Source organism: Hypomesus nipponensis, chromosome 18 (assembly GCF_054491055.1).
Source record: "Hypomesus nipponensis isolate SF chromosome 18, ASM5449105v1, whole genome shotgun sequence".
NCBI lineage: Eukaryota > Metazoa > Chordata > Actinopteri > Osmeriformes > Osmeridae > Hypomesus > Hypomesus nipponensis.
Window position 1 is genome coordinate 7,331,047 of NC_140378.1, and position 21,774 is coordinate 7,352,820.

Sequence of the window (21,774 nt, forward strand, 5' to 3'; positions counted from 1 at the left end):
TTGAGTGTGATATTTCTACAGGTGTCTACTTGCTGTTCTACAAGTGCAATTTATTAGCTTACAAAGCAACAACAGATTATGATTTTGAATTGTGTAAATCATTCATTTGGCTCCTCTAACTCAAAATTAGTGTACAACTCTGCTGGACTGCTGCCAAGCAGCAAAAACATTTTCCTGCACATGAGCAACTAATGCCATTTACTTTGTATAAATGGATATGGTTGTTCATGTAAGCAGAGTGATACACCTAGACTTATAAGAGCTAGTAATGTTATAGCCAACTATCAGCACTCCTGTCCAATCAAAATATTTGGTCGGAACCAAATGTTGTTTAAGGTTTACAGCACACAGTCAAAAATTATGGTAAAGTTGTGTCAAATCATGCAATGACTCATCAACAAGAAGGGAAGAATTAGATGTCAAATTAAATATATTTAAATTGTGATAAATGTGCAGTAAATACTAAAAGCAATTTGAAACAAATGCAGTGGCAAAATCAGAAGATTGTATTATTAAAAGATTATTATCAAATATAAAAATGTGTTACATTTGTTGTCAGTTGTCCGTTGAAAGTAAAAAGTCCTAGTGAATCAGTCCTCACCTCTGAAATCCGAGCAGAAATCCAACTGAATCTGTATGCATTCAACAGGACTGTTTCACTGATAGAAAGTCAATCATTCATGTGGTATTGAATGTTACCTCTTTAGGCAGCCTAGGAAAGCTGTACCATGACACTCTGTTGACAGCAAATCTGTGCTGTATTGTGGAAATGTCACCACAGCCACTGTATTTCTGTTAATGTATACACAAGATGAGCACCAGCGCTTCAAACATTTATTCATTCTCTTTGTCACAAGTTAATCACATCTGGAGTTACAGTGGTGTTCACTACATGAGTAAAACACTTCAATAGCAACAATGGTCAGAATAGAGTGTCAAACTACAGTGTTGTAAAGACATTCATATGTCTACATAACAACATCTCAAACCACCACCACAACAGTCATTTCAAAAATCAGCTCATCTTCTCAGCATTTCTTTAATGTTCCATCCCTCACATCGCCTATGCTCATCACAATTCTACAATTATACACAACACAATGTTTTTATAAAATGTAAATAGTGAGTGGGGTGCAGCTCGTTCCATCACTACACACACGATGTATCCCAGAAGCTTATTGTGATTAGGTTGACATTTATTTTATATTATTTGAGGTTTCTATAGTGTCATCTTTGGAAATTATTCTTTTGAAAAGTTTAACGTGGACTTTTAAAAGCAGAGTGATAATGATGTGTGTGGTTTGCAATGCAAAGTCAAAGAATTCACACTGCCAAACTAAACTACCAAAGTGCCCTCTTCACACCATTATACAGTTTCTGGACCCATGTCAAGGTGGAATTACAACCTCTTTCGGGGCCTCACATGAAGAATGTGACTAAGGTATGTTTGTTGTCCCTGTGAACCACAGTGTGCTGTCCATGTACACCAACTATAGACTTACCCAAAGGGCACGCTCTTCTGTGAAATCATTTTGTTACACAAGTACGTTGAGGGCAGCTCTTAAGCAGAAACAAAATATCCTGACATAAAAGAGTGTGTGCACACATTTGAACTCCATCACAAGTCCAAATGAGATTGCGCACAGTACTACTCATACTACAGGTTACCCTCTAATGACTGGGTACATGGTTGTCGATGTACCTGATCTCACATGTGTGTGATAAGTGGAGGGGCAGTCTGAAGGTTAAACCCTCTTCATGATATTTGGTCTTGTTAACATCTGCCCTACACTCCCCTGCCTGGCCCACGTGTGTACATTGTGAACCCAAAACTTGGCAAACATTAAAGGGCAAGTCGAGGCTATCATATGTCCATGTGTCCAGCCGGAAGGAGGGGGCCTGGAGAGTTCTGTAGCGGAGGGGGTTTGGTTACATTAAGAAAGAGCAAAGGCTTCCCGATTGCACTGGCTGTCTTCAGTTCAGACGGTGGACTCTCCTCTCCCAGACAGGACGCAAGAGAAACAACCCCTGAGAATGGAGCTTCCCCAGATGGAGTATGTGAGGCGTCGCAGGTGTGACAGCGCAGGTGAGGCCACCCTTACGGAAGAAAAATACATTCATCATTATAGAACTTGAAATGTATGCTGGTATAATGTAATATATTATTTTCTTTTACATTTTCCAATATATTATATGTGGAAATACATAAGATAATATTGATGATACACATATTGTACACCATCATATTCATGTTCAATATGTTGCAATGTATTGGAAAATATTAATATTAAACCCCTTATATGGGAATTTATTGCCTGATAAATCACACAATATTCTCCAATATAGTGCAATATATGTTTATTCCGTAAGGGCACCAGCAACCCAGCAAGACCAGGGGGACTGGAGAGATAAAGGGAGAAGCTGGTATATTTACTTTTAGGTATCAGTGTTGTGCTTTGCCATTTACACAGAAGTACCACATGTTGTCAATAGACATGTGGCTGCACAGGCATGCATCACGGGATATAAATAACCCCGCTGGCTGGACTAGTGTTTGTCGCACATAATGTAATGGCCTCAGAGTTCAGCAGTTTTAAGAATAGCTTCGGAAAAGAAGAAAATAACAATATTAGTCTTGTGGCATGATGTAAGATTTGCATCAGCTTTGTGTTGAAACTACTGTATGATGTGCAATGTTTATGGACAACATGGCAAGGTAGCCATGATGTCTGTGATGAAGGCAGTCTGAAAGTGTCGGTCTGTTACTGGTCTAGTTGCCCAGTCAGCACCTTCGACAGAAACATGGATGTCAAGTTGATTCTTTCAGTAATCTAGAACCGGGTCCTTGGGATACAGAACAGAACTCTAATCTGATGTTTGTATTCTTGCTGAAAACTCTAGCTCAAGAAACCAACTGTTAAATGTCAAGCCTCTTTCCCCATTCTGGACCATTTGACTTGCTTGTATCTTCCTATTATCTGCCAGCTCTGAAAGGAGAGCCAGATTCGTAGAACCACAGACACACAGAGAGAGTGCCTGTGAAGGGGGTTTCAGGGTGTTGGTGTGCATAAGCCTTCTTGGCCAACTTATTTTGGAAAGTTGGTCTGAATTCCTGCCAGGCCCAACCCTGAAGAGGATACTGCAGGATGTTCCCTGTCTACTATCAAAAGAAGGGTATGTTCCCCTACTATGGGGCTCTACCCAAAAAAGAAATAGCGGTCATTACTGCCCCTTCGAACATAAACACTGGGGAATATCAGGTTTCCTTTAAACAACCATTATGTTTTACATCACGTGACTGTAGAACGCTCAAAAACACACGTGGCCCTAGTGTGCAGTTACTGCAGTAAGTTAGTGACAGCTGGTTTGAGGTCTGATTTTTTGACACACAAATAGAATGTTTGGTTGTGTTATGTCATCATGACCCAGTGCCCAAGTGTCACAGCAGAGACCAGTCAGTTATCACTCCATGAAGCAAGTTACATTTACATTTATGCATTTAGCAGACGCTTTAAGTTGAACTTAAAATGATCATCCGTGCATTTGTGAATACAATCCAGATAATAATTGTCAAATGGTATCATAAATGTATGGACATGTTCACATTATTGGTATATTGATGACACTAGTATATTTCTTAGATCTCATGTCGTACCTTAACCATGTAATGTGGTGCCATGAGATACAACACTCATGTCCTAAAAGGCTATCTGGCCCTTAACACTTTAATCTTGTTAATGCCTTATTACCACCCTCACACAGACAGACAGGACCTGTGAAGAACTGGATTATATGAAACACATTAATGCTTCAAATAACCATTGATCATCTTCATGTGCTGATTAGTTACAAGACAGTGTGGTAGTCTCCAGTACCTCTAAATCCAGACCTTCAGCTGCCCCCTGGTGTTACTTTGGAGCAATCCCACTCTGACCCCAAGTGAGAGGAAGCAGTCACAAGGACCTGGAGCTTTTTAGGATCTTCTTTCCAAGAGACAGATTAAATCAGTGATTTTGCATTGTCAGATTGCATAGCATTGTCAGATTTGATTGTGTCAGTAGCTTTTCTCTTCTGAATAAGGTCCCTTGAGGAAGACCTACTTTACTGTGGGGCCCTATTATCTAACGTAACAGCAGGTCCTCTGTGACCCAGCAGACAGCTGAACAGTGAGACAGCATGGCCACAATCCTCCCCGCCCATATTCTGACTCCCGCCTCCTTCTCCTTGGCAACGGTCAGGTGACCACATCAGAGTTCAACGAGAAGCAGGGCTGTGTTGCTCTTTTGGTCTCCCTGGCTTACACTCGCTCCGTTGCACAGGGAGAGGGGGAGACTGTGCCGTAAATGCGTTGTCCGGGGCCACCGGCCTCCACTCTGGCGACAGACATGTCCTCCACCCAGCAGAAGGATCTCACACAGACGCCCCTGCTCAAGATCTGGGTGCCCTGGATGGGAAGCCAGCTGAGTCGCAGGAGAGGCTGTAAGTGAGAACCAGCTACAGCTTGAACTACCCCCACCTCCTCTTTCTCTCTGTCTGTCTTCCTCTCTTTCTCACGCTGTCCTTCCCTCTCTTTTCTCCTCTTTCCGCCTTTTTCGTCTTTGTTGAAGCCACAGGGCGAGTCTTCTGTTTCCAACAGGTGCAACAACTACCCCAAAACTGAAAGTCTGGTTGTGCATTATTTCTCTCCCATGGTTTACCCTCCCCTTATTCCTGCCGTGAGAATTAGCTCAGTGCCACTTAGCACTCAGTGCCAAAGGATAAGGCACGCAGCTTTCTGAGCGATGCAGAAGAGAGAGAGAGAGAGAGAGAGAGAGAGAGAGAGAGAGAGAGAGAGAGAGAGAGAGAGAGAGAGAGAGAGAGAGAGAGAGAGGAGAGCCAGCCCTAGGGTTTTTCTGCTTTCTGCTTTAACATTGTCCTGCGAAATGCTTTGCTAACGCTGCACTCTCCATTCATACTGTCAGAATTCCTGGACAGTCCTTACTGTATGCTCTACTGTACTGGCCTCTCCTCCACATTCCCTCTGCACCGTCACATGACTCCTCTGCTGTACCTACCACCTCCACATTCAGCTACTGGCTTTAAAGACTTCTCATATCTTCTAAACACTTTTGTGACTCAGTGTTCCTGTATTATGAAACAAGACCGATTGCGTTATCATGCACATCAAAGTCCTCACTCAGCCTGAGGAATGTTCATGTGCTGACACCGGAATCAGAATTCTCTGATTTGTAGGATGTCAATACTCGGCTGAATGGGCGCTTGTGTGTGCTGGCGCTAACTTTCCCTGAGGGCCTGGTTGTCAGCTATGTGACAGATCCCAGAAGGGCTCTGATCAGCTCCTGGGATCAGGCCACCTGGACAGGTTCAGCAGCTGCCATTTTACTTCTATCATGCTTGAATCATTATCTTTTATGTTTTCTTTTGAGTAGGATCATTTTGTATACCTGACTATAAAAATGACTTCTGACAAGTATGTCCTTTATTTCGATCTATGAAGTACCACAGGTGTGTTTGGTAGAATTCTTTAGTACTTGCGAGAAGTCATGTGATCAGGATGCCCTGGTTTACAGATATTTGATCTCACCACGTGTAGCCTCTTCCTTAATGAGATGGTAGGGATTACAATGGCACTCAGGGTCACACTCGCACGCTTACCTGTCTCCAACTGACAGATATAGGCAGTGCTCACCTCTACCTGGAATATGGAGAGCTGATGTGTCATAGTTTGGTTTCTTTCCCAGCCTCTGTGCCCCAGTTCTGCAACTCCCCCACCATGCTTGTAATGGTGGGACTGCCAGCAAGGGGCAAGACCTACATCTCCAAGAAACTCACCCGCTACCTCAACTGGATAGGAGTACCCACAAAAGGTCTATATACACTATTCTGCATTTTAGATATATTTTACTTAAAAAAGTTAAGAATACCAGATTTGAATGTTGGAACTGAGAAAGGAGTACGTTCATATCCAGGTATTGTCATTGTTTGCGTAAATCACTGTTGTCTCTCTCTCCTGCCTCTCCCACATGGTCAAGTCTTCAACCTGGGCCAGTACCGCAGGGATGCCGTCCAAAGCTACAAGAGCTTTGAGTTCTTCCTACCAGAAAACGAAGAGGCCATGAGGATTCGCAAGTATGAAACACTGCCGCTCTGCAAGGTCTTCAAATGAGTCTGCTGAGACCCAAAGGTTTTGATACTCAGATGGGGGGTGGGGGGGGGGCGATTCTGGGACCAGCTCCATATATATCGGACTGTGTCTTCTCTCACAGCGCCTGTGCTTCTGCGGCTCTGCAAGACCTGACAACCTACTTTTCAAAGGAACATGGACAAGTAGCCGTAAGTAAGAGCACAACAGAAACTCCCCCACAGACTCCCCGTCCATTCACCCACATCCCGAAGGAAGCACCTCACTCGTAGCCATGGCGCACACTTTACAATCTATGAACGGAACATATTCTTGACATGTGACGCAGAGTTCATTGGTGGCGTGTGTTTTATCCAGGTGTTTGATGCCACCAACACCACCAGGGAGAGGAGGAGTGTCATTGTCAGCTTCGCCAGGGAGAAGGGTTACAAGGCAAGTGAACATGTGGCATATCTCAATGCATGACGTGGAACAATGGGGTTCAAGCCGAATGGATTTACCACCTGGTGTGTTATGTGCTATGCAATGGTGGGAACTGCATTGCAAACGCTGATTTATGAATGTAATTCATGAATAAACACAAATCGATCCAACTGATTGTCTTTAAGGTGTTTTTTGTGGAGTCGATCTGTGATGACCCGGACATCATTGCTGAGAACATAAAGGTGAGACGGTCCATTTGATTCATGTTATGGAACACCAGAGGGCTCTCTGGTACCACTATCCTGACATGATCACATCTGAATCTAAGCTCTGACTCTCCTCAGCAAGTGAAGATCAGTAGTCCGGACTATGAAGGTCGTGACAAAGACGAAGCATTGACGGACTTCCTGCAACGCATCGAGTGCTACAAGCAGACTTACGTGCCTTTGGACGATGAGAAGGACAGGTACATTAGAGCCTGAGAGGAGCTTTGTTTCATGAAAGTGTGTCCACATCTCTGTTGTACAAAAAGTTACAAAATGCACAATACTAATTAAAAGCCGAATGTAACAGGCTCAGTAAGAGCCTATCTATCTGCTAGTTGTTGGAGATAACCTAGAATCAGAATCAGAAAGGGTTTTAATCGCCGTGAAAGTTTGCACAGACAAAGAATTTACTTTGGCAGGAAGGTGCATACATTAAACACATAGGAATCTTAAAAACTTAAATATGTGGTCTAACTATACTAAAGATACATAGTCCAGCAAGTACTACGGGTATTTAGAATTAAATTAAAATATACAATAAACTATAAAGTTGCCATAATTTACAATAGAAAATTTGAAAAAATACAAATAGTACAAAAGATACAAATTGTGTAAGCTACTTTCTTGTCTTTCTCGTGACAGGCACCTTTCCTACATCAAGATCTACGATGTGGGCAGCAGGTACCTGGTGAACAGAGTCCAGGACCACATCCAGAGCAGGATCGTGTACTACCTCATGAATATTCACGTGACCCCGCGCTCCATCTTCCTGAGCAGGCACGGGGAGAGCGAGCTCAACCTGCTGGGGCGCATAGGCGGCGACTCGGGCCTCTCGCCCAGGGGTCAAAATGTGTGTGCATCACCCTGCACAGAACGTCAAGTCTAATGGCACTCGTTTCCATTCAAATTACACTTCCTGTTTTCTCGTTCAGAACCCCATGCACATGTCAACATGAGATAGAACGTACGCAGATATAAAGAAACGGTCCTAGAACTTCAGTGAATGATGTTAGCCAACTTTATCTGCAGTATGCAACAGCCTTGGCGGCCTTCATCAAGGGTCAGAAGATCAAGGATCTGAAGGTGTGGACCAGCCATATGAAGAGGACCATTCAGACAGCAGAGGCTTTAGGAGTGCCCTACGAGCAGTGGAAGGCCCTCAATGAGATCGATGCAGTGAGTGCTGCAGAGTTCCTGTGTGTGATACATAGATTAGAATTACAGTTGTAGAACCAATAGATTAGACAAAAGCGATGAATGGTGAAACATACAGGCTAGGGCACGTGTTGAATGAAGCCGACATGCTCTGTACTGTTCCAGGGTGTGTGTGAAGAGTTAACCTACGAGGAGATTCAGGGGAGATTCCCAGAGGAGTTTGCACTCAGGGACCAGGACAAGTATCGCTATCGTTACCCCAAGGGTGAGGTAAGAGTTCTCCTTAAAGTGGGGTCATGCGTGGGAAAGCAGAAAAGGAAAAAATGACGTTCCAAAGTAAACCATCCTTCATGTCCTTGTGTCTATCTTCCCTCTGTCGTGCTGCTCAGTCATATGAGGACCTGGTCCATCGCCTGGAGCCGGTGATTATGGAGCTGGAGAGGCAGGAGAATGTGTTGGTGGTGTGTCACCAAGCAATCATGCGCTGCCTGCTAGCCTACTTCCTGGACAAACCTGCGGGTAGGGGATGACAAGCTACCATTCAGACATGGACTGCTGGTATTGTCTAGTCTTCATGAGGCTTGTCGTCCTCAACCAGGCCTCTTTTTTTCCAAACAGATAAGTTGCCGTATCTGAGATGCCCTCTCCACACTGTCCTCAAACTCACACCAATAGCATATGGTGAGCTTGGTGTTTTTTAAAGAGCTTCAATGTCCCACGTGCTCTTCCCTCATGGCCGTGTCACTCATGCCTTTCATTCCTGTTTTTAGGATGTAAAGTGGAATCCTGTTTCCTGAACGTTGAGGCGGTCAACACACACAGAGAAAGGCCTCCCGTGAGTCAAGAAGCTTCCGTCTAATACCTCAGTGGATTTGGAAAGTTAGAGTGTTCCAAATGACTTCAGGGCAGGGCATATTATACACACTGCCTGCCCAAAACTAATGAACATTTGTTTTATAGGTTGTAGATGTCAATAGAAAACCAGAAGAAGCACTGACAACTGTTCCTGACCACATATGAAGAATCTGGAAGCTGGACACTAGGAGCATGAATACATGACGTTGTAGCATTCTAGTTGAAACATGGACGTCTGTATTGGCTCCATGGCAGAAGGAGCTTAAGGGAAAGGAACCATATGGAATGGTGGCAACCCAAATGCCAGTGAAAGCAGAGTGGAAAAAAAAGAAAATACATTCTACCTCTGTTTGGTAAATGAGACACAAAAGAATGGAATTGTTGACCTCGTAGTGTAAGGGAAATGTGCCTAAAATGTGTCAATGTGGCTATACAAGCCATTTGGTCAATCTAATTGGACTGGATTTATTGAGGACGGTAATGGGTTCACAAAGTTGTTGAAGAGAAATACGGATATGCAATCAGAACATGTGTACGTGAAGTGGAGATTATAAAACAAACATCTTAAATTGTAGATGTAACTTTTCATTGTTTACCACCAAGCAGTGTAGCTTGGAGATTAAATAAGTAACTATCAGCACCATGGACAGCTCACAAACAAATAAACATTGTTTGAAAATAAACTTCAAAATTACTATTTGAACAACTCTATTAATCTTTTTTTTCTTATGAATAGAAGCATCTGTATTGTATGGGATTATGCTAGCAATTTCACAATCCACAAACTTGGTAGTACTGAACCTGAATATCTAATTTGAGCTCAGAAACTAGAGGAACACCCAAAACAAATATTTGGTGAAAAACAAAGGTTTTAATAAACACTTCCCTCATGGAATAGATTGTACAGAATTCAATCAGAGACACGGCACATTTAAAGAAACTTGTGCCACCAATGCCTTCACAATTATACCTTAGTTATACTTAGCTATAGCCTGTGCGTTTTACTGTTATGGCAGGCCTGCATTAAACAGTTTAACAGCGAGCGAGCGAGCGAGCGAGAGAGAGAGAGAGATAGAGAGAGAGAGAGGGAGAGAGAGGGGGGGGGGAGGGAGAGAAAGAGAGAGGGAGGGAGGGAGGTAGTGTTTTTCTTTCAAATTGTAGACATTCACGGGTTAAGAATACCTAATTTCGCACGCTCCCCTATGACAAGAGTCAGCGAAAATCTTTAGTAGGATGAGGACTGAATTTCTTTCATATTCTTTATAGCTCGGATATTGCATGTAGCCTAGAACGTCTATTTTCTTTATTATCACAGCGGTTTCCGACCGTTAAATAAAGCTGTGGGAGGGGAAAGACTTGCAAAAAATAACTTATGTAAAATGTGAGGTTCGTACCGCTTCCTCCAAACGCACTTCCCAGACTACGTGCGCGCACTAGGATACGGATAACTTTAAATCTCTTGGAATTCAAGTTCATCATCATGGTCAAAGTGGATTACAAAATCCATTGCATTTTGTTTCTCGTCACCTTTTATGTGCAAGAAAGCTTTTTAAATGAATATGATGCACACCTGGGAGCAAGAGACATTCTTTTACAGGTGAGATCACAGCGGATTCTTCAAAAGTATGTGTGTGAGAAATGTGTCTAATTGTACATACATTCACTTAATGTAATCTACAATTTTGTCATCAACTTTCATCAACTTTCATAAATTGCAATGTCTTTCACTCAGGGATACTGTAGCATGAAAAGTAGTAATGTTTCATGAGGTATATTTTGAACGCTTCCATAAACATTTTCTTATACCTCTACTGTCGCACTTGCCTTTTCTCATCAGTCCAGTTTATTGTTGCAAGTGATTATTTTTATCATCATAAATAACTGGTTCAATTCCTAATGCAGTTAGAAATTTGCTTTGTAGAACGCAGATAGTTTCCCAACTTATAAGCAACTGGTTTATGATCAATTCCAGCAAACTTCCACATATGTGGTAATGGGCTATATTGACACAGCAATGATTTGAAACTAACCTCTGCCCTTCTGTGTACAGTGAAAGCATTTACTTCTAGTTCCAGTTGCCGTCCATTCATGAATAGCTTTGATTCAGTCTATTTTCACACAAAATCTTGGCCCAACCCATACTCAAGGACTCTGGAGATTTTTCCTAAAAAGGAGGTATTTTTTCTTCCAAAATATAGTATTGAGAAAAAGTCACTTTTTTCCTATAAGTTTAAGATGTCAAATAATGACCGGGGCAGTAAAGAAACTCCTTTTCAGTGAAGTAGAATTTGGTGTTGAGTTTTCACCAGCCTCTCGGAACAACCTTGTGGGCTTAAATGACCCCCTGTGTACAGTGGAGCATCAGAACATTCCTCCGAGGGCCTCGGTTTCCTCTTTTGAGATGTTTCCACATCACAAGGTACACGAACACTGCCAGGACCTTCTGTTACTGACTGTTTCATTGTCTTGCTTGTTTCAGAGAGCCAAACGGCAGAGCAAGCCATCCAAACCAGCGGTAAGTGGGTGGGGGGAGGGGTCAACATTCTGGAATGTGTCTGACTTTCAAACGTTTTGTGCAATGGCCCCATTCTCCATAACAAAAATATTAGGAACATAATAAAAATATTGTAGGGATATTATTTTCTTTTGGGCTCTGTTGAGAATTGTGCAATAGCGTTGCACATTTGAACAACGTGCTCTGAAGAGCAGACCTCAAAATCGTTTTCAAGCTGGTGGCAGCTCTCTGTATGACATGGCAGCATCGTGTATTTTTTAAACTTTGTGGGTTTGCAGCCTCTCATGCCACTCATATACCCACAAGGCTGGTACACAATGCCTCCCCTGTCTCACAACCATCCAAGAACAAACATTTCATAGCTTTTTGAACCAAAGCCTGGGAATTTCATATGACGTCATTGTACAAACCTTGAGAGAAGGTTGATTCACGCAGCCAGGGTCACATTAGGAAACAATCATTTTGCCAATCAATGTAATGGTCAAAATACAGTTATTAATGCATAGCTCTATTTTCCTACACAGTGTGCTCCCTTTACTGGGATTCAGTTGCTCACAGTGCCATGGTTGAAGTTCCTCTTGGAACACATTAAAATTCTTAAATTCTTAAATTCTCCCAGTCTGCCACAGCATGTAAGTGTGTACATGAATGTAATGTAGAAGCACAGCTCTGGTCCTGGAGCCAGTGAGGAGCAAAGCTTCCTGTTTCAGTCTGCCTCCTGGGCCTGCAGTGATGTGGCCTGTGCTGGCCACATTGATCTCAGCAAGTGCCAGAATTACCCAAGTAAACAAGGGGGTGGGAGAGATATCCAGCAGAGACTGGCTTTGTATCATCTCGCTAAACTTGTCAACCAGAGGACAGACCCTGTTAAGCCTTGGTTTGGCAATGAGAAATGTGCTTTGATCCAGTTTTTCTGTTTCTGACGATGCAATGTGACCAGGAGTTTTAACTCCAGTTTTAACTCCAGTTTTAACTCCAGTTTTAACTCCAGTTTTAACTTGATGCTCATTTAAAGTATTTTCTGTTCTATCAGTCTACTCAGGATGACAGTGTCTCCTTAAAGTATCCACATCTTAATGTTCTGTGTTTTCAGCTCAAGGTGACAGACTACCATGTGAGGTGTTCCGTGGTATCTCGCTACGCCATCACCACGGTCCACAGCTCCGTTTGGAACCAGCTCCCTGGCACTAAGGAAGCTGCCTTCGAGGTGGACCTGCCCTCTTCGGCTTTCATCTCCAACTTCACCATGTCAGTAAGGACACTGGACAAACTGTTTAACGAGCAGTTTTATCTTGTGTCTTTCTTATTCAAATCAAATCAAATCAAATCAAATCAAATTTATTTGTATAGCCCTTTTTACACGCAAGCATGTCACAGAGGGCTTCACATACGCCCATAGAACTGCCCCTCAACCAACCTAAACCCTCAAGGATTAACTCCCCTGTCCTTTCTTTTCAATGCATCTCTCAATATCTCGGTTACTTTCTGTCTCTCTTTCTCTCCTGATATCTGGACCACTTCATCACAGACAGCAGGCTACTAATTGTACCTTCAATAGGAATTCTAGTTTGTGAATTAAAAAAAAGGAATGAAGTGGATCATTCACAGGCCAGAGTTTAAAACTTTGTAAATACTGTGACAGAAAAGGGAGTAAATAAACATGAAATAATCAAGGGAGCAAGTGGATCAAATCCAGAGGTAAACTTCAGAGGAATTATTTTGGGACTTAAAATTCCGGTTCAGAGAAGAGACACACAATTTTATTACTATGAGGATTTCACAACACTCACCTTCAAAAAAGACTAAATATAAACAAAACAAACAAGTCAATAGCATAGGCCAATTGTGGAGCCTGGGGCTGGATTTAGGAGAGGAAGCAGGAGAGGGAGGACTTAAAGGCAGATGAATACCAGGCTTTGTAAATATAAGTCAGAAAGTTAATAGAGAAAAGGACAGGAGCTCGCCCTGTTTCCTCTCTCTCTCTCTCTCTCTCTCTCTCTCTCTCTCTCTCTCTCTCTCTCTCTCTCTCTCTCTCTCTCTCTCTCTCACCCACACAGTTTACTGTGGCACCATGCCAAGATACACACACACACTACGCACACACTACACACACATGCGTGCACACATGCACACACATGTATACATATTTACATATAGTCATGTGAATATGTGGAAACATACAGCGTTCTGCAGTCTCTCTCTCTTTCTCTCTGTCTCTCTCTATCCTTGTCCGACACACACGCACACTCTGGCTCACACCGAAAGGGCAGCCTGCAAAGCGCCAAGGATAGTCGTTTCTTTGGTTCTGTGGTGTTTCTGGTTCTGGGACTGAGAACCCTGTGTCCTGTGTGTAGGTCACCCATGTACCGCCATCTCCACTCCCTTTCAGCCACACGTAGATATACAGGCACCTCTATTTTCCACCCTCACCGCGCTGGCCATTATGCTCTGTCTCACACAAGACCTGCTTCAGATCTGCCCGTTTATTTTTGTAGGTACTTGTTGTTTTTATATTTCCATGTATTTGTTCAAAGGATCTGACCTTATTTTAGCACCTTGTCACGTGAAAAAAAATGCACGGAACTTCTAGCAATTGTGTGGTTTGGTGTATGCCTGCGAGCCTATTTAAGGTCTGTTTTGGGTGGGAAACCTTAATACCTGGGGGCAGCTACTGTAGGTAGCGTGCAGGGTTCCCGGTACAAGGAGCTTTGAGAGGTGTTACTGGATCTCTTTCCAGTAACCATGTTTTCAGAGGGAAATTACTCTCTCCGCTCACCTCTCTCCTGACCCCACCTTCCTTATGCATGTTTTGAACTCAATCTGTAAACCAACGTGATGCATGTTTATCTTGAGTCCAACACTAAGTGCTACATATAGCCAGGCTCTGTGACTGACATAGTTAGTGTAAAAAGTACAGTGAAACCAAGTATGAAATGAACATAGACCCGTTCAGGCGCCAGAAATGCCAGACATGTTTCTCCATGTAACATCATCCGAGAATTGTGAGGAACTCACAGAGAGACGTTTCTTCTCCTTCCCTCCTCTCTTCCCGCTCGCAGCACCTCCAATGGCAAGGTGTATGTCGCCCAGGTGCAGGAAAGGAGCGCTGCAAGGAAGATTTATGACGCTGCCAAGAAGCAAGGGAAAACTGCTGGACTCGTTGCCACCAAGTCAGTCAGAGAAAAGTGTCGAGCAGCACTCCGTCCCCTCTCAACATCATTTGATTATTCAAACCCAAAGGCTTCAGTTGCTCACAATGTGTTCCATAGTAACCATGCCAACGCCCATGCCATGGTCGTTAATTGATCCTGCTCCTCCGTTCCCCAGGGAGAGGGAGATTGAGAAGTTCCGTGTGGCGGTGAGCGTGCCCTCGGGGGCCCGTATGTCCTTCTCCCTGTCCTACGAGGAGCTGCTCCCTCGCAGACTGGGTCACTATGAGCTCTCCCTGGGCCTCCGTCCTGGCCAGCCTGTCCAGAACCTCAGCCTGGAGGTCAGCATAGCAGAGAGGACGGGCATCAGCTTCCTCAAGGTCCTACCGCTCAAGACCAGCCGGCTGCTCTCCAACACTGTACAAGGTGAGGTGGACAGAGAGACCGAAAAAGAGACCAGCGGGTGTGAGAGGGAAGGTTATAGCTTGACAGCACAAACCCCTGCACTCCACTCCATCTCTCGTCTCCGTGACTCCTGTTCCCCACCCCCTCCTGCAGGTGAAGCCCTGGCTCCGGCCTCCACCCAGGTGGAGCAGAACCAGGGCTGCGCCAGGGTGCGATACAGTCCTACCCTGCGGCAGCAGAACAGCATCTCCTCCAAGGGCCTCAATGTTGACTTTGTAATCCAGTATGACGTGGAACTCAGAGACCTGATGGGAGACATCCAGGTCAGGCCCTGCACACAACTAAGACTTACATACAGTATGCACGCAACAAACAAACACACACATGCAGGCAAACACAAATACACTGGCTAAACTACATGAATCATTGTCGTGGAAGTTATACAATAGTATTTCCCAGTCTAGCAATTCACCAGTTAACTGGTCGTTTGTACATATTTTTCTGCTTTTCTCTCTCAGGTGTATGATGGCTACTTTGTGCACTACTTTGCACCTCGGGGCCTCCCTGTTGTTCCCAAGGATGTAATCTTTGTCATCGATGTCAGCGGATCCATGATCGGCACCAAGATCAAACAGGTTCACAACCTTGCACATCTTCATCACAATCTTCCGCACATTTTAATAGTACAGTACGTCAAACAAGCCACTGGCTTGTACACCTACATTAGATGACACAATCCAGGAGGATGATGTCTTGAGGTAATTGTCGTGTTCCTACGGATCTCCAGACCAAGCAGGCCATGACTACCATCCTGGGGGACCTGCGAGAGGGGGACCACTTCAACATCATCACCTTCTCAGACAAAGTCCATACGTGGAAGAAGGGGCGCACTGTGAGGGCCACGCGTCAGAACATACGAGACGCCAAAGACTTCATCAAGAAGATCATCGCTGAGGGCTGTGAGTGACACTGACTGCTGTAAGCAGTGCATCATCTGGTGTCGTGAAGCCCTTTAAATCCTTTATAGTATTATTGCCGTTGTGAGTGAACGTTTGAGTTATTTCCCTCTGACTCCACCTCCATTCATCCTTCCTTCATTTCTCCTCTCCCAGGGACCAACATCAACGCTGCTCTACTTTCTGCCGCCCAGCTGGTCAACCCCTCCCCCTCGAGCTCCTCCTTTGCCTCTCACCGGGTGCCACTGATCATCTTCCTGACGGACGGGGAAGCCACCATTGGCGTGACGTCCGGGGATGCCATTCTCACCAACGCCAAGAGCGCCCTGGGCTCCGCCTCCCTGTTCGGCATCGCCTTCGGGGACGACGCCGACTTCCCGTTGCTCCGGCGCCTGGCCATGGACAACCGCGGCGTGGCCAGGATGGTGTACGAGGACGCGGACGCCGCGCTGCAGCTGAAGGGCTTCTACGATGAGGTGGCCAGCCCCCTTCTGTCCGACATCCAGCTGTCCTACCTGGACGACCAGGCCTTCGATGTCACCCAGTCCCTCTTCCCCAACTACTTCCAGGGCTCGGAGCTGGTGGTCACCGGGAAGGTGAAGCCCGGTGTCAGGGACCTGAAGGTGTTTCTGACGGCTGTGGACTCCAAGCAGAAGTTGAAGGCAGAGAACGATGTGTTGAAGACGGGTGTGAACGGGACTGCGTTCGTGGGCTGCCCCGGGGGGACGCAGGGAATCTCCAGCTTTGTGCGAAGACTCTGGGCCTATTTCACGATCAAAGAACTGCTGCTGGCCAAACTGAATAGCACAGATCCTGCCACCCAGAGACTGCTGGCTGACAAGGCCACCAATCTCTCCCTCAAGTACAACTTTGTCACACCTGTCACCTCGCTTGTGGTCGTCAAACCTGATGCTGACGAACCGCCTCTGACTCCCACCACTGTTCCAACGACCACAACCACGACGACGACGACTACTACTACATCTACTACGACAACTTCTACTACTATTACCAGTGTCACTACCACTACTACTACTGCAACCTCTCACACACCTGTCTCCAAATCACCTGCGCCCATTGCTGTGAAGAAGTCCAGGTCAAACAACCCTAAAACTAACCCTCAGGTCATAAAGCCTCGACCCCCTAAGCCACCACCTGGCCGCCCCTTAAACAGCCCTCCATCAAAAAAGACCTCCACCCCTCCCACTCCGCCCAAATCTGTCAAGAAAATCAATACCACTCCCAGCCCAGGTGGTGTTAAAACGGCCCCCTCCCCTCTCTCCGGTAAAACTCCCCCCCCACCCCCCAGCACCCCTAAAACTGCTCCTGCCCCTCCGGCTGGGAAAATCACCATCCCGCTGGTCAACTCTCTTAAGACTGCCCCTCCACCTGCCCCAGGAAGGATATCCACCCCACAGCCCAGCACAGCCCAGACAGTCCCCCCCACAGTGAAGACCTCCACCCCACAGCCCAGCACAGCCCAGACAGTCCCCCCCATAGTGAAGACCTCCACCCCACAGCCCAGCACAGCCCAGACAGTCCCCCCCACAGTGAAGACCTCCACCCCACAGCCCAGCACAGCCCAGACAGTCCCCCCCACAGTGAAGACCTCCACCCCACAGCCCAGCACAGCCCAGACAGTCCCCCCCACAGTGAAGACCTCCACCTCTCCCACAAGCACCGCCAGAACAGACACAGCACCCCAGACTGGGAGGCTGGCCACACCCCAGCCCAGCACTGTCAGGACCTTCCTGCCTCCTGTCAGAGTCTCCTTCCCTTCCTCAGAGACAGAGAACCACACCATGTCCACTAGCGATAGCCACCAGCCTCAGGTCACTACCCTGCTGCATGACCTGACGCCCACCACCCCTCCTCCTCCCCTCACCCCAGCAGCAGCTTCCCAAGACACAGACTCAGACCCAGACCTGACCATAGCCACCCTGGTGTCCGCTACCTTTGCCCCAATGCCTGGCTACACCGATGGGCCAAAACTATGGGAGGCTGCAGGCCTGCTTGGTAAATACCCTTCTACCCATGTGTTGCATAATCAAAAGCAGTTGTTGTCTTTCAAAGATCAATTGCACAGTTTACAATAGCCTGCCCTGGAAATGACTCAGCACAGTGCATGTCAGATGGTGTGACACATTCTTCTTCTCTCCACTAGATGTCTCTACTTCCATTCAGATTCAGAGAAAAGGTGAACATACTGTGCCAGCAATTCTCATGACATAACTTCATCTCTTGCATTTTTGTAAATACAGTGACGTCATCTATTTGACATATGTGTTATATTTGAATGAAACACTTGTTTGTTCTAATTCAAACTCATTTCAAATCCGAGCTCCCTGTTTTCTCCTCCCCCTCCCCGTCCTGAAACAGATATAGATCTTGTGAAAGGTGAGTCCTTGTCTTTGTTGCTGTGCAAACACAATCAAACAAAGCTGTAGTCACCAAGGGACTGTGGAGCAATCAAGGCCACGGAAAACTCTTGGGGAGATGGGAGGGATGTGGTTCATGGCTGTTTCTGATCTAATTTCACAGATTATGACGCAACCTACGATTTTGACTACGACCTCAACTACGAGTCCTGTAAGTTGAGTGCCGCAAGCGTATCTCCATTTTGTTCCAGTTCACATTAAATATCTGCTTTCCGGTTATGGAATACTAGAGTCATTATTCTATCAGATTTCATGGCATAATTCTAAATGTCTTGTTTTTAGGGGATGATGCAGCAACATTTGGTAAGTACTATCTCTTTTTCTTTGAAATTGGATAATGATACATTTCTAATCACACATTCACTCCTGACTCAGAACAAGAACCGACTGGGCTCAGAGAACACAACAGAGACTCTGTAAGACTCAGATCAAACATTGAATGTCGTTCTTGTAAGACTGCTTTGTCATTTCAGACCCCCCCACCAGACTCAGCTCAGTGAGAGTGTTCTCCTCTTCTGGTAGGAAGTCCTGCTGCTGCAAACACTCAACTGACGTCAGCGCCTCAAACATGTGAGGGACGGTGTTTCCCTCATGTTTCACACCTCTGTCTTCCTCCTGTCGTCCATGTTGTGTAGTTGACGGAGACCCTCACTTTGTGGTCCAGCTCCCCAAGGTGCATCAGCATCTGTGTTTCACCGTGGACGGCAGGGCCAATGATGTCCTGAGACTACTGGAGGATGCAGAGAAAGGTGACAGAGTCTTGACATGCATCCAATCCACAACTGGGCTGTGTTTGTTCAAGCTAGCTTACGAGTTGACCATAGCATGATCAACAGCCTGCTGTGACTGAACCAAGATGCATTTTCTATGCAGGAACACAATGCTGTAAAGAGGATTTTTTTTTCTTTTCTGACAGTCTAGTTTGGTGACCTTGATTGTGCTTCCCTTAGGCATCTTGGTGGATGGACATCTAATAGGAGCGCCCTCTAAGCATGGTGTTGAAGACCGTTCCCGCACCTACTTTGACCAGCTCACCATTTCCTCTGCCCTGGGCAGTCCTGATGGCATCGTCATCACGCTGTCATTGGACATTGTGGTCGTGGAGGGGGAAGGGAGGGACGTGCTTCCCACCAACAAGCAGGGCTCAGTGACGAGGCAGGGCATCAAGGTTGCTATAGACAATCATGGGAGCTGCTGGATAGAGCTGGGCAAGGACGTGCGTTTCCTGGTTCTCTTTCACCACTACAAACACCCCAGCTACCTGCAGCTGGCTCATCTCGGCTTCTACATCACTGATGGGCATGGGCTCTCGTCCTCAACTCAAGGCCTGTTAGGTAAACTCAGCTCTGACAAGGATATCGTGTTCATCTTGTTTTTATTTCCTGGCATTTTCACTTAGTTCCGTATTTCCCCCTATGATCCCAACCCCCTCTCCCTGTCCTCTCCACAGGCCAGTTTCAGCATGCTGACATGAGTGTGTCTGTGCTGACGGAGTCCCAGGATGGGCCCTCTGGCGCCCAGCCCGGTAAAGAGGGGGTCCTGGCCAAGGGGTTTCTGAGGTGGGGGGATATGAAGATGCCAGTCGCTCTACAGGACAAGACCCTGAAGGACACGGTGATAAGGCACCACCTGGGCAGGTGCTGGGTGGTGCCCAAGGCAGAGGTACAGAGGCTGCTGGGCCAGCCATACCAGAGCTACGTGGTGGATCACTCATAAACATTCCTCCACTCCATCCCCTTTCATCTCTGGGCAGCTCAGGCTATGGGAATGGCCGTCCAGGACAAGCCAGCTCTGGGACTTCAGTCCAGGGTACTGGGTGTCTTCAGTCTTCCATGCTAATGATCCTCATATTGGGTAATGTGATGTCACAGCGCAGCAGTGCCTTAATAACAAGACCAATGACCAACTGATTCTTCATATGGCAACAGAAACTAAGAACCATTTTATTTCTCTGCATTCACTCCAGGTTTAGCACGTTTTTGTCACTCTTAAAATGGATGTTTCTCAAGTGGTTTTTATTCTATCACTATCTGATATCTTAATGATAGTTGACATTATTGAAATGTTATTTTGGGGAAGATTCAGAGTTGTATTTTTTGTTTAAGTTTAAGTTAAAGTAAGTGTGTATATACTGTATGTATGTTCCATAAAATATTACCTATATAAATATTTTTGTTTTTGGGGTACTTGGACAAGTGTATCATTTTACACACTCAGACACAGAGAGGCACAGTGAGACTTTTCAGGTTTGCCATGTGCTTTTTATTTTTCTATCTTTTTTTATCTTTCGTTCATAGTTTAATTCATTTTATTTGTTACACAAGACATTAGGCATTGTTCACATACCAGTGATCAAACAAGGACTGTGAGTTGTCTACTGTTCAGTCTGAACTATCACTTTTTCCATTTCAAGGGATATTGTCAATAGTGGGTTTTATGTAAAAGGCCAAACTTGATGGAAAACGGTACCACCACACTTTTAGGATTTTCTTTAAATAAATAAAAAGATGATACAGCATTTATTGGTGAAAAAAGGGTCAACTCTTTTTATGACTACACTGAGAGAAACTCCCACAATATTCCAGTTCGGCTAACATGATTCCAGGATGAAGACCATGCTATATTTAAAAGTGCACAGTTTGAGATTCCTGTGAAGGTTGGTGAATCAATTACTTACTATCCTTCAATCAAAACCTGTTTGTTAAAGACGGTTAATTATATCAAACCAATAAAACACTGGGATGATCACAAACATAGGCCAAACATAACATATGACACAGCAAAAACAAACTAAAACAATGATGTGGGTATGGATCACTTTGAAATCAGTTGAGTTGTATCAGTAAGAGAACAAACTAATAGCATAGCATATTCAGCATTTTCACCTTTCACCATTAATTTTAGTGGAAACAAATAAATAATACCATTACAATAAGACACATAAAAACCCCAAACGTGAGTTAATAACTTAGTTTAGAGTCATTGAGGGAGTGCTGAAGGGCACGGTCATATAAGAGGAGTATAGTGCCAACTCAACCTTGGTTAATGTGTTATGGGTAAGGGGGTAGCATCTCATCTGTCTTCCACTGATATGTACAGTAACTCACTGATTCACTAACTAGGCTTCAGAACGCTCTTTAAACCTGAAGTATGTAAACACAGAGGGGTAAAACACAACTGCCAAGCAGGAGAACTCAAAACCAAATGGAGGTCGCCATATAGGACACTGTTTGTAGTGCCAACTGCAGAGACAAGACCACTGAACTAGACTTCCTGTGTGTGTGTGTGTGTGGGGGGGGGGGGGTAAAAAGACTGCTTCAAGCTGTCCATCTCACCACAGACTACCCTCGTCATAACAGTCAGTGGTTCAGTGGCCTATGCCTTCTTTTAATGTTCTGGTCCAATCTTAAGAGATTCCAAAAATATTGGATAAGACCCCAAATTAAGGCTAAAACCAAGTAAAACATATT

The 21,774-nt window shown here is 45.1% G+C and overlaps 2 protein-coding genes across 4 annotated transcripts; both read left to right on the plus strand.

The window, feature by feature from the left end:
• Positions 1 to 1,949: 1,949 nt before the first annotated feature.
• pfkfb1 (6-phosphofructo-2-kinase/fructose-2,6-biphosphatase 1) lies at positions 1,950 to 9,547 on the plus strand. Of its 3 annotated transcripts, XM_084680038.1 has the most exons (15): positions 1,956 to 2,086; positions 2,371 to 2,424; positions 5,742 to 5,867; positions 6,033 to 6,129; positions 6,267 to 6,333; positions 6,500 to 6,574; positions 6,751 to 6,807; positions 6,910 to 7,031; positions 7,474 to 7,681; positions 7,861 to 8,007; positions 8,152 to 8,256; positions 8,376 to 8,505; positions 8,605 to 8,667; positions 8,757 to 8,821; positions 8,947 to 9,547. In XM_084680038.1, the coding sequence occupies exons 1-15, from the start codon at positions 2,035 to 2,037 to the stop codon at positions 9,004 to 9,006; spliced, it is 1,428 nt and encodes a 475-aa protein (XP_084536164.1). In that variant the 5' UTR covers positions 1,956 to 2,034; the 3' UTR covers positions 9,007 to 9,547. The 3 variants fall into 3 exon arrangements, with proteins under 3 accessions (XP_084536165.1, XP_084536164.1, XP_084536163.1); XM_084680039.1 differs by lacking the exon at positions 2,371 to 2,424 and having other exon boundaries at positions 1,950 to 2,086; XM_084680037.1 differs by lacking the exons at positions 1,956 to 2,086; positions 2,371 to 2,424 and adding an exon at positions 2,517 to 4,479.
• Positions 9,548 to 11,086: 1,539 nt separating this feature from the next.
• itih6 (inter-alpha-trypsin inhibitor heavy chain family member 6) lies at positions 11,087 to 20,822 on the plus strand. Its single transcript, XM_084681380.1, has 16 exons — positions 11,087 to 11,356; positions 12,450 to 12,604; positions 14,416 to 14,526; positions 14,684 to 14,931; positions 15,064 to 15,233; positions 15,429 to 15,545; positions 15,698 to 15,869; positions 16,023 to 17,882; positions 18,031 to 18,063; positions 18,246 to 18,263; positions 18,408 to 18,455; positions 18,587 to 18,607; positions 18,778 to 18,822; positions 18,940 to 19,053; positions 19,255 to 19,638; positions 19,755 to 20,822. Exons 1-16 carry the CDS (start codon positions 11,087 to 11,089, stop codon positions 20,018 to 20,020), a joined length of 4,032 nt encoding a protein of 1,343 aa, XP_084537506.1. The 3' UTR covers positions 20,021 to 20,822.
• The last annotated feature ends 952 nt before the right edge of the window (positions 20,823 to 21,774 follow it).

Bases quoted from the DNA above. Each gene is read 5' to 3' on its own strand.
- pfkfb1 (XM_084680037.1), top strand. From the start codon at position 4,344: ATGCGTTGTCCGGGGCCACCGGCCTCCACTCTGGCGACAGACATGTCC. The intron at 7,032-7,473 runs GTACATTAGAGC...TTCTCGTGACAG, and splicing joins TTGGACGATGAGAAGGACAG to GCACCTTTCCTACATCAAGA. The intron at 8,257-8,375 runs GTAAGAGTTCTC...CGTGCTGCTCAG, and splicing joins ATCGTTACCCCAAGGGTGAG to TCATATGAGGACCTGGTCCA.
- itih6 (XM_084681380.1), top strand. From the start codon at position 11,087: ATGACCGGGGCAGTAAAGAAACTCCTTTTCAGTGAAGTAGAATTTGGT. The intron at 15,234-15,428 runs GTCAGGCCCTGC...TTTCTCTCTCAG, and splicing joins ACCTGATGGGAGACATCCAG to GTGTATGATGGCTACTTTGT. The intron at 15,546-15,697 runs GTTCACAACCTT...ACGGATCTCCAG, and splicing joins TCGGCACCAAGATCAAACAG to ACCAAGCAGGCCATGACTAC.